We start from the raw sequence: 11,872 nt of genomic DNA on the forward strand, positions 1-11,872 counted from the left end.
AGGGCTGGTGGGGAGGGCAGAGGGGGAGGGCTGGTGGCCAGTGTGTGTGCCAGGTAGCTCCTCCAGCAGGGTTCCTCTGGCTCACTCTTCCCAGTTCCTTCATTTGCAGACCCTTGGCGACCCATCTCCAGTCCAGTGCCGCACCCCACAGAGCATTCACACACACTACCCACTCTCTCACTCAGCTCACAGCCGTGTGTGCTTGTGCACAAATGCAGTCTCCCAGACTGTTAGTGCTTGAAGGGACCACAGTGAGTATTTGGAGTAGACAGGAGTATCCACATGCACACGTGTGTGCTTACACCTGGTACATATTTTGGGGTGTACATAAAATGTGCACATCCATCCTCACCCCGTACATCATTTCCTAGCCCAGGGGGCACTCCGAGATGGCTGAGAACGCACACCACTCCTGTCCCCGGAGACCTGCTTGTGTGTGTCCCCTCCTGGGCTCACTGTCTATGAGGGCGGCCTACTAGGCCACACGCCTTGGTCTGTGAACAAACTCCTAAGTTATTTTTCCACCCGGGAGCATCTGCTGCCATGAATGGGGCTTCCCTGGGCTTTGGAGGACTGGGAGGGTTGGGCGGAGCTCAATAAAGAAGGGGCCTGGCCACCGGGCCAGGGTGGGACCCTGCCACAGGCCAGTTTCCCCGCTCAGCCTGTCCCTGAGAGGTGGACTCGGCCCTTCCCTCAGCCCTGCCTGCTGTGGCTGCTGCTCTCTTGGTAGCCAGAAGCCCTGAGCACTGCCTGGTAAGGCGCTGGCTGAGATCCAGGCCCGACGCCTGCAGCCTGTCTCCCTCCTCTGCAGGGCTTCAGCAGCCTAAGGCTCCGGCCCATCCGCACACTGAGCTCTGCCCTGGAGCAGTTGAGGGGCTGCAGGGTGGTCGGCGTCATCGAGAAGGTGAGTGAGCGGACTCCCTTGGTGACAGTCAGGCCATCTGTGCCATTGCGGGGAGAGAGCAGCCACTCTGACTTCCCCAAAGGGGGTTGGAAGGAGTCTGGGGGCACAAGGGGAGGAGGACAGCTTCGTCCAGTGGTCCCTCAATCCTTGCCTGCCCCAGCATACACACAGCAGGCCCCAGAAAGGAAAAGAGGAACAGGAGAGCGGAAGACTCTCTGCAGCCCCCAGCTCAGGCACAGAAGACCTGCTCCCTGGGAGACTCAGAACAGAAGCCACAGGAGGAGCTGGGCCCAGGGCGCCCTGCCAGCAGGCCCCACTCTGCTACTTTCCACTTCCACTTCCCAAGGCCCCGCCCCTGCACCCCAGGGAGACAGCCAAGTCTCTCCCACCAAGCACAGCCAAATCTTCCCGAGGCAAGAAAGCGCTCAGCTCCAGCAACCTGGCCTGCCGGGCTCCAGGTGGACGCAGGACCGTGGCAGCTCGGCCCTTTCTTTCCAGACACGCCCTCTCTCCTGCTGAGCCAGGAGGACCCTGCCTCTTAATTCAGAGCAGACTGGACGATACGAGGTCCCCCCTCATTAGCGTGGGCGTTTCAAGGGCCAACCATTTTAGTCAGATGAGATGGAACCATTATTTGACTGCCCTCTGCCCAACCCTGAATAGTCACTAAAGCAGTTCTGAATCTCACGGCCCGTTTATCACAAGCACCTGGGCAGCTTCCTCAAAATACAGATGCTCAGCCCCACCCCAGACCCACTGAGTCCGCATTTCTAGGCTTGAGCTCAGGAATCTCTCACAAAAACACTCACTGGGGGATTGAGTGGGTCTGCGAACCCACAGAGAGACCACTGTGGGCTTCCCCATCTCCAGAAGGAGGAAGTGCTGTCCGGGTCCCGCACAGTGTGGCCAGGGCCAAGTCCCCCCACCTCTCAGAGCTTGGGTTTCCACATGGGCAAAAAAACCTCCCCCACAGGCTCATCGGGGAATTCAAATGAAATAATTGTTGGGAAAGGCCTGGCACATGCTAAAACAGTTGATACATGCTTAAGGGCTCTCCATGCCAGCGACAAGAGCGAGTTAGGAGGTGCAGGCGTCCCAGGCCCGGCCTGGCTCCAGCTGCTTCCCCCCAGGCCCTGGAACAGGCCCCGGCCTATCAGCCAGGGCCCAGCCACCTTCCCTCCGAGGCCGTCTTCTCTCCCACTGCACAGTCCCTTAGCTGAGTCACAGCCCGGGCTTGGCCTAGCACAGCTCCCTTGACTGGTGACCGACACCCTTTCCAAGTGGGATTCCCATCTAACCATAGGTGTTCTAGAGAAAGGGGTTCCAGGTCAAACAAGTTGGGGCAGCCGTGAGTTAGTCACATGGCTTTGTTTTTCTGACTGTAGTTTTCCAGAGCTTATAGGGTGCAAATGTACAGCCAGAGTCTCAGGCAGAGAGGTCTGTGACACAGAATTCCCCAAATTGGTTGAACCTCAGGACGCACATGTGCAAAGCATTTTCAGAACCCGCTCTTCTGGGGCCCCTGCAGCTGCAAGGCACAAAATTAAGGCCCAGTCCCAGCTTCTGTTTTGACATTGTCCTTCTGTTTTGCCCTTTCTTGGCACTCGATTTACCTGCTCACCTCCCTCCCAAATCCTGCTTCCTTTCTGATCTCCAAGACAGGAACACCACTTTCTCCCAAGGCCTCTGTCCCAGGGCCCTGCAGTCTGGCCTGCACCTGTGGCGGCCCGGTGCCAGCTCTGCCTGGCAGGTGCAGGTGCAGGGGTGCAGGGGCAGCAGAGGGCTGGCTCAGGAAGCCCGGGGCCTCCTCTAACCCAGTGGCTAGAGCCAGCCGGGTTGAGGAGGGGGGGTCTCTAGGGGCTGAAGGTATGCTGGCAGGAGAGGGGTGACAGGGAACAGTGAAGTGGGTGGGCAGGGACCAGACCTGCTCCCTGGGAGCTGAGCGCCTGGGAGCCATCATCTCAGATTTGCTGAGGCTCCTCCAGGAACCAGCTCTGAGTCAGGGGTGGGGAAGAAAAAGGTCATCCAAGTCACTTCTTGTTTTTTTGGTTCAAAAATGGGTTGTTTTTTTAAATTAGTTACCAAAGTTTAAAAACTGGCCGGTTTTATATAGAAGTCCAGATTTCCTGCTTCTCCTGAAAAATCAGGAGCTCTGGAAATGCTGGCTCACTTCCAACGAGGCGGCAGGGACAGAGGAGGGCCTGCCCCCTTCAATGGGGCATCCGTCCCCCTGTTCGCTCCTGCCCCGCCCTGCCCCTTGGCTCAGCTGTCAGCCCTTGTGGGCCTTGGAGTTTGAGAACCTGTTTGAAACATTTGAACTTGTTTGCTCCATGAAAGAGTCCTCTGGGGTTTTGATCCTTTGGACATGTGTAAAGAGAGGACCCATATGTTTCTCCAAAGCTTTCACTGTTCCCATGTCCCAAGAACTCAGTGGGGGTTCTTAAAATAAATAAGGCTTCCCTTTCCACAAAGGTGAGAGCAGCCCCCCAGAACTACCTGTACATTCTATCAGCAATGCTCAAATACTTACTGAACATAAGACACGTTCTTGTTAGCAAAGATGTTGCAGTAAAGCCTCTCCGTCACCCTGGGGAATAAAGCATATTCGGTGTGGTCCCACCCAGGAGCTTCTGGCCACATGAGACCATTGCAATAAAAATTAATTAAAATTAAGTATTCTGTTTCCCAGTCTACCAGCCACACCTAATAGCTTCCATATTGGCCAGTCCAGATATGTAATATTCCCCTTAGGTCAGAAAGCTCTGTGGACAGTGCTGCATTTTAACAAGTGTTTTGCAGGTCACGCAGGCTGCAGTCGAGGTGCATGGAGGTCACGTGATTAATTAGTGCTCTCATCCCCCATCGCTCTTAGCAAAAGAGGAAGGGGATTTTTTTGGTGTCTTGGTTCCGTGGGGAAATGCTCCCTGTGCTACTGTTATACTTTTTTGAGACATAACCAAAAAAAATCTTAAAACGGGAAAAATTCCCTGGCCAGTCTACCAAACGCCAATGTAATCACTATTAGATATTCATGTTCTGGTCTAATTCTTTCTAGGCAAGTATATGTATTTATATATTCTATGTCTATATACTATTTTAACACATTTATTTCCATGTGCCAATCAAGTTTTATTTCTGGCTTCCTCACCTCCACTGCTATTTTTTTTAATTCGTATTATGAGAGAGGCTTGCCCAGGACATGGTGGTGGGGAATCCCACTTGGCAAGGGGCAGTGGGGGATTATCCTGGGCTCAGCACTTGTGGGAAACTGTTCTCCTAAATGACCCCAGATTTTTCTGCCTTTCTTTTTCAAACATTGCACAAGTCTGGTCAGGGAACCCGGGCAGGCTGGGCTGGGACTCTGGCTGCTGGAGGAGAGACCTCTGGTGGCAGGGAGGCAGCCTTGCTCTCTCGTGCCACAGGGAGGGCCCTGGGGTGTCTCCTTCACCGTCATTTCACTGATGCTGGGGAAACTGAGGCCCAGAGGAGCAGGCACATGGCAAGTTCACCCAGCTGTGCCCCGGTCACAGGTTCCCAGGATCTGCCTGCCTCTGATCCGGGGCAACAGAACCTCTCAATCTGTTTCTTCATCAGGGGAAGGGGTGTGGGAACCAATCCGGTGACCCATACAGCGCGCTCAGCAGCGTGAGGGCTCCAGCCGGACCTCACGTGACCGTAGCCACTGTGGGCTCCCCAGGCCCCACGCGGGCACCAGCGGTTCGGTTCATGCCCGCCTGTGCCCTGCTGGGAGGAGGTGCGGCAGGAGCGCGGTTCAGAGGGCAAACAGATCCCTGACATTCTCACAGCTTTATATTTTTGCTGTGGCCCTTTATGGCCTCAACAAAGCAGTTGTATGGGGAGGTGGCCATTTGTATTTTCTGTTTGGTAGTTGAGAAAATCAGTTAAATCCACTTAACCAAGACCTAAACCCAGTGCCCCTTCCCACCACAGTCCTAGGCTGTGAGTGTCATCACTGCCCAGAGGACTGGCCTTGGGCCCTGGCTCCCACCTGCCACCATGGGGGCTGTCTAGAGGGGAGGCCGGTAGCCAGGCTGCTGGTCTGGCCCCCACCTGCCCCTCGTTTGGTCCAGCTCTTCCACCTTCCTGCCCTGACACGCCCAGCATTCCCCTCCTGTGGCTGGTGCTCTCTGCCGACCACAGAGATGAGTCAAAGGCCCAAACCCAACCCAACCCAGCAGAGGCCAACTGCTGCTGCCTCTGACCAAAACCAACAGGTGGAGGGTGGGCTGGCCTCACAGATATCTCTCAGCGGGCCAGCTTGAAGGAGCAGATCCAGCCTGAGTGCTCCTGGGTTGGGCTGGGCCGGGCCACAGACCTGGAGCCACGCCCCAGGGCTTCTTCAGCTGTAAAAGGCAGTCAGAGGCCGTGACTGGCGCAGAGCCCCTTCCGTCTGGCAGCCTCAGATCCTGCAGAGTGCACCCCCTGCCTCATACATGCAAAGTGCCATTCCCACACCGTGCGGAGCTCCAGCTCACGGGGCTCACAGCCCTGGGAGAGATGAGCAATCAAAGAGGCTTCCCAAGGGTGGGCCAGAGACCCCTGGGGACAGAGGAGGGGCTCCAGACTGAGCTGAAGGTTGGGACAGCTTCTTGGAGGAGGTGGAACTAGTGCTCAGGCCTGTGGGTCTAACAAGGGCAGATGGGCAGGACAGGATCGTTGCCAGTGTGGGGGGCAGGAGACATCCCCTGCATCCCGAAGGCCTGCCCTCCTTGCCTGCCTGGGGGGTGAGTCAGAGAATGTGGGGGCTGGGGCTGGGCTGGGCCCTGGGGACTAGCTTGCGCCTTGACCCGTGCCTTGGACCTCACAGGTGCAGCTGGTCCAGGACCCATCGAGTGGAGGGACCTTCGTGGTGAAGGCAGGTGCCGCCTAGCCTGGCCTTGCTGGGTTCCCCTTGGAACTTGCTCAGAGCTCTGCAACCCTCTAGCTGGCACTCCCCTCTTCAGAACATTTATCTGAAGCTCCTGCTCCTTCCAAATCCACAAGCTGCTTGTTCTGCCCTGAGCAAACCCCTTGCCACACACACACACACACTGCCTCAGCCTTGGCCTGGAGGGTGGAGGGGCCTGGATTCCCTGGAGAGAAATGTGTCAGGAACTGGGGGGAGGCAGTTGGCTCTCAGGGTGACACCCGCTCCTGTGCAGCTGCCCAGGGCTGGGCTTGGTGGCCCCCCAGCAACACTAGGCTCTGCCCTGCCCCTCCCAGAGCCTGTCCAGGTGCCACGTGGCAAACCGGGAGCGGCTGACCATCATCCCTCACGGGGTCCCCTACATGACAAAGCTGTTGCGCTACTTCGTCAGCGAGGACTCTATCTTCCTGCACCTGGAGCATGTGCAAGGTGAGGGGCTGCGGGACCCCATCAGTTCCTCAGGCCTTTGGGGTGTTGTCCTGTCTTGTCCGCCGGGGGCCGAGGGGTGGCTTGCACCAGTGGCTGCAGTGGCCCAGCCTTTCTGGAGGAAGAGGGCAGGCCCAGGCCTCGGTGGCCTGCGTGGTGCAGGACGGCTGGAGGCAGCATCCCTGCCGGGCGGGCGGGCGGGCGGGCAGGCGGGAGGTGCCCTCCTCGCTCTTCCCTTTAGTCCTGGCTCCTGTTTCCCAGTCTGGCCCATGCTCAGGAGTGGCCCCATGGGATGGTGGTGGCTGACGCTGTGAGACAGGAACTGGGTCATGTAGCAGAGATGATCACCCAGTAGAGGGATGATTATGTAAATAAGGGACACATTTTGGGGTGGTAACAGAAGTCATCTCGAGTCCTGACCTGGCCTTCTTTGATTTTAATTATTAAATTCATGACACTGTTCTCCTGTAATATGTATACTATACATGATATGTTGGACATTGGCGAATTCACTACCTCCCCTGAGGACATTAATGATAATGCACATTTCTTTAGGGGGTTAAGCACCTACTTTGTGCCAGGTCTTGAGGTAAGAGTTGAGGAGAGGGCGTTCTAGGTGGAAAGGGTCCCCAGGGCATTCCCAGGACAGGGGCAGAGCAGGCTGGGCCTGGCGCCTCACTCTTCTCCTCCTGCCCTACCCGGCCTTCCCTCTGCATGGCCCAGGAGGCACTCTCTGGTCCCACCTGCTCTCCCAGGCACACCCCCAACAATCTGGACTCCGGCCTGGCACCAGCCTGGAGACGGTGAAGCCTCAGCTCAACTCCCGCCTCGGCCTCCAGACCCCGGCACGGCTTCCCCCAAGCCACACCTGCCCGCAGGACAGAAGGTCCCTGGGGCCTCCACGGACTTATTGGGGTCTCCCCCCAGCCAGGGAGGCCCCATTCCAGCAAGAAGCTAAAGGTGAACCCTCAGCCAGGACCAGCACTTCCTGCTGCTCAGACCTTCCAAAGGCCCCAAGTGGCCACCTGCACCCGCCAGGCAGGCGGGGACCTGGCCAGAACTCGGACACAGGGTCCCCTTGGGGCCTTTCTTGGGTTCGAGAGGGGGCTGGTCGGGTGCTAAGGGGCTGTGGCCAGGGCAGAGGCCTGAGCCGCCCCTCGTCGGATGGAGCCAGCCTGAGGCCCGGTGGGGGTGCCTGGAGCGTGAGAGAAGAGCAGGCGAGGCAGTGGGCGGCAGAGATGCTGGTGGCCCTGGAGGCGTTGCACGAGCAGGGGGTGCTGTGCCGGGACCTCAATCCCCGGAATCTGCTCCTGGACCAAGCAGGTAGGTTTGTGTTGGGGCTGGGGGAGCGGAAAAGGCTGCTTCCACCCCACTCTGCCCCCAAATGGGAGGCCCCTACTCTCACTATGAACAGCTCCCCAGAGTCAAGGGATCTGTGTCCTCTGGCCCTGCCCATCCTCTGGTGCAGGGGGCTACCTGTTCAAGCCTGGGCCCAGGAGGTCAGCCCCTGCCGCAGGTATCTAGGCGGCGGCTCCTGCGGTACCGGTGTTCTCAGCTGCAGGCCTGTGACCACTGGGGAGGCCCTGGAGAGCCCCCCACCCCGGGCCGGTGGCATCGTGATGACTAACAAATATTTGTGCCCCTTATCCCGCCCTGCTTGCACATACTGGACAAGAAGGTCACGTCCGGCTCACGTATTTTGGCCAGTGGTCAGAGGTGGAGCCCCAGTGCTGCGGGCAGGCTTTGGACAACCTCTACTGTGCCCCGGGTAAGAAGAAAGAGAGGGGCTGGGGGACCGAGGGTCTTTGTGGGGTAGGGGCAGAGGGTTAGGATGACAGCAGGCCCGGGTCTGTAGGACGAGCGGGGTGGATGCCTGTCCTCCAGGGCGACCGCGACATGTGTGTTCTTGTTCCTACAGAGGTGGGTGGGATTTCTGAGCTGACCGACGCCTGCGACTGGTGGAGCTTTGGGTCTCTGCTGTATGAATTGCTGACGGGGATGGTGAGTCGCTGGGCAGGACACGGGACCCTGGTGCCTGTCGCTGAGCACAGGATGGGCTGGGTTAGTCTGGCGGCTGGTGTCAGGGCTCAGGCTTCCTGCTTCTCCAGGACCTGGGCACTGGGCTGACGTCCAGCCAGCACACACCCCACCTCCACACCAGCCACTCCCACACAGAGACACAGGGAGCCACCTCCACTCAGGCCCAGGACAGAACCAGCACCCTCCTACACTTGTGGCTGTGGCGAGTAAGACCGCTCTGAGAGCTACATTGCGATGGTCAGAGATTCTGGAAAAGAATCTGGAATGGGGCTAAGTTTGGAGAATAGAATTTGACACTGTCCTTCTTCCCTGGTGGGCACCAGATCATGCCCTACTTTGTACTCCCCCTGCCCTTCTGGCGTATAAGCCCCAGGCTCTGGCCAGAGGACACGAGGCAGGGCCTCCTTCCCCCAGGCTAGCCACTGCCTTCCCAGCCTGGCTCAGCCAAGAGCAACAAGTTCCCCACAAACACCCTGCTCAGGGTGGTACCCTCTGCCCTCTGCCCTCTGCCATGAGCTCAGCACTACACCTGGACTGGGTAGGTCAGGTGCAGAGAAGTCAAACCACCTTTGAGCAGGAAATGGCTGAAGTGGACTCCGCATGACCCAAGGTGCAACCATCCCATCCTGACTTCCTCCTGCCCTTGTCCATTATCCAGGGCCTCTGAGAGGCCTGACTGCAAACACCCCCAAAAGAATGGATCTCTCTTCAGTATCCCACCTCCACGCTAGCCCAGGCCTGGCCTCCCTCCTGGCCACTTCTGCAGCCCAGCCTGACCGCCAGAGACCTCTCTGCTCTCCCAGCTGCCCCTCTGGGAGTGCACAGATCCTGACCCTGCCCTGTGCCATAAACTGCTGGCACGTGACAGCCCATCCATGGAGATTTTTCTTCTGTAAGACCTTTCCACACTGTTCTGCAAGCCGAGATTGCTGCGTCCAGCAGGCTTAGAGCGCAAGGACCTGGGTTCAAACCCTGAACTCACCCCGTCCCTTTCGCTCTCAGAGGGGATGGTAAAAGAGGGGGTGCTAAGACATACTTCTGAGGGTTGCTAGGGAAAATACAATGGATGGCAGGTGTCTTCCACACATGGCACACAGCAGCTCCCAGGCAAAGGCCGACCACATCGCCATGGCCACCTCCACCACCCCCACGACGGGGCCGCCACTGGCCCCGTCCTGTGGCCACCTCAGAGGCCCTCCCCGTGTCTCCACAGGCACTGTCCCACTGCCACCCCTCAGGATTCCAACCCCACACCCAGCTCCAGCTGCCTGAGTGGCTCAGTCGCCCGGCAGCCGCTCTGCTGACTGAGGTGAGGTGCAGCCGGCTTAAGGGAGGCGGATTCTTGGCCTCAGGGTGGACACCGGGAGGGCAGAACCTGTGTGGGAACAAACTTTGCTGAGTGCTAGATGTCTGGCGTGGATGAGTTTCTATACTGTCTGCCAAACCACCAGTGTCCCACAGGGGAAAACTAGGGGTTCTGTGGGCACACTGGCAATCAGCACAGGGCAGGCCTTGGCGATTCGTGTCTTGGAGCACTGGGCTGGCCTCGCACTGCTGCCTCAGCGCTGGGGCTGGGTAGGCCTGTGAGTGCTGACTGGGCCTTTCCTTGTAGCTGCTGCAGTTTGACCCTGCCCGGCGCCTGGGCACTGGAGGTGGTGGCGTGGACAAACTCAAGTCACATCCTTTTTTCAGTACTGTCCAGTGGAACAAGCTGGTGGGGTAAGAAGGGAGCAGGCAATGGATGCAGCTGGACTGGCCTGGATCTCCTCTCTCCTCTGGGCCCACCACCAGAGCTGGCCCCTGTAACCATGGGCCTCGGGCACAGCTGCCCTTCCTGCTCGCCCCTCCATTGGGCCTCAGAAGTCACCACAGCTGCTGCCCAGAGGGCCAAGGGGATCCTTCAGCCTGCTCCTGAAGTACTTTCTGGTCACTGCCAGGAAGAGGGACAGTGAGGTGCACCCTGCCAGGCAGCTAGGACCCCGCCACCCTCCACTCATCAGTCAACAGATACCTGTCGACACCGCTCCGTACTCTGAGCACCAGGCTAGGTGGCCTCTGTCACCGTACTGTCCAGTGACTGCGACAACCGTGAGGCTTTGTGACTCACTACCTGCCATGCTGTGACCACTTGGGACATCTCTGGACATTCATCTCAGGATACTAGTTCCCAGGCCCTGTGGACCCACACCAGGGCTGCCCTGGCTGGTAATTTAGCCTCACAACTGGTGGACATCATCTGCCAGAAGCAGGGGCTGGGGAGGCTGGGGAAGCGGGGAAGAAGTCTGTAGTGGGCATGGGGTGTGGCGGGGGAGCCACAGTCCCCTCTGTGCAGAGCAGAAGGGAGAGGAGGGAACAGGAGGAGGAGGAGGAGGAGGAAGGGAACAAGTTTCCTTCACAGCCCTGCTACTCAGAGCAACTTTGAAAACAGACTTAAGAGCTCCCTCCCAGCTGGCCCCCAGGGAAAGGGAAAGGGTGACCTGCCCACAGCGAGAAGAGACTGTACAGCCTGGAGCCGCTAAGACTACCTGTACCCACTAGGATTCCCATCTTGGGTAGCTGTCCATTTTTGCTTACCGTTTGCATTTTAGTCTTGAGGACCCCCTTGACTCACTGCCCGCTGTGACCTCATCCCCTTGGGAAATGAGGACCCACAATATACAGGGAGTGATTACCCACACTTTTAGCCAGAAGCAAGATGTTTCTGGCCTTTGGAGAGCCGGAGTTAGTCGTTATTAAACACAATTCCCTCCCCAGGTTCGGGGACCCTCTTTACTCCTAAGACTCATCTTGTCACTAAGATATTTCCCCAGACCTGTGTCCAGCTTCTGCCCACAGGTGTTCACTACCACCAGGTGGCGCCTCGATACTGTCCTTTAGTCTGGCTGTGAAGGCACAAACTCTTAGCTCTGGCTTAAGAGGACGAGGCGAAGGGCATCTTGTGAATGGCTTTGGCTTGCTCTGGAGCTTGCCAGCGCCACCCAATAAAGTTATTCCCCAATAAACCCTGCTGCTGCCTATGGTGTCCAAGTCTCATGAAAACAGTTAACAGAGCCCTGAGGAAGGGGGGCCTGAAAGGGTCCTCAGAGAAGCTCCATGATAGACTGGAGTGTGTCTGAGGGGGCGGCAGGGCTGATAGTGAACAGCATGTCAGCCTGTGGCCTGCAGCCCAGCTTTGAGCCCGAGGGCTAGTGCTGGAAATGTTGGGGACAGGAAGCTCTGTGGGGAACTTTACAAGCGGGTTCTCGTGGGGGTGGGAATATTAGTTTAATGCGACTTTGACATGGATAAGGACTCCCGAATCACTGAAGTTCAGAGGTTAGTGATGGGAAATGGTCAGAGCCTGGCAGAGCCAATGTTTACAGGCCTAAATTTCTTCTGCACCCCTAAGTCAGGCCAGCCTACATCCAGCTACTGTTGTGTGAAGCAGGAATTGCTTCTGAAAGTTTTAGGCTTTGCTCATGCACTGACAATGTACTCTGGCACTTGTTAGAATTCTAGTCTTGAATTCTATAGTTCTAGTCCTAGGCTAAGTCTACCTCCTTTTGGTAAGGTGGGATTAAAAATCTCTGTAGGGG

General features: G+C 57.6%; 1 protein-coding gene across 4 annotated transcripts in view; it reads left to right on the plus strand.

The window, feature by feature from the left end:
• Window positions 1–11,866, plus strand: part of RPS6KL1 (ribosomal protein S6 kinase-like 1) — a 15,027-nt gene extending 3,161 nt beyond the window's left edge. For 2 of the 4 annotated variants that reach the window (XM_012724682.1, XM_012724681.1), the window contains exons 4-11: window positions 812–904; window positions 5,733–5,780; window positions 6,128–6,260; window positions 6,981–7,580; window positions 7,933–8,025; window positions 8,176–8,258; window positions 9,511–9,606; window positions 9,910–11,866. In XM_012724682.1, coding sequence (XP_012580136.1) covers window positions 812–904; window positions 5,733–5,780; window positions 6,128–6,260; window positions 6,981–7,580; window positions 7,933–8,025; window positions 8,176–8,258; window positions 9,511–9,606; window positions 9,910–10,020 — 1,257 coding nt within the window. In that variant the 3' untranslated portion in view covers window positions 10,021–11,866. The remainder of the gene's footprint in view (window positions 1–811; window positions 905–5,732; window positions 5,781–6,127; window positions 6,261–6,980; window positions 7,581–7,932; window positions 8,026–8,175; window positions 8,259–9,510; window positions 9,607–9,909) is intronic. The other 2 variants (XM_004681689.2, XM_012724683.1) reach the window with 2 other exon arrangements.
• Window positions 11,867–11,872: the final 6 nt, after the last annotated feature.

The sequence above is a fragment of the Condylura cristata genome, unplaced genomic scaffold, assembly GCF_000260355.1.
Source record: "Condylura cristata isolate star-nosed mole 26May11 unplaced genomic scaffold, ConCri1.0 scaffold00013, whole genome shotgun sequence".
In the NCBI taxonomy this organism is placed as follows: Eukaryota; Metazoa; Chordata; class Mammalia; order Eulipotyphla; family Talpidae; genus Condylura; species Condylura cristata.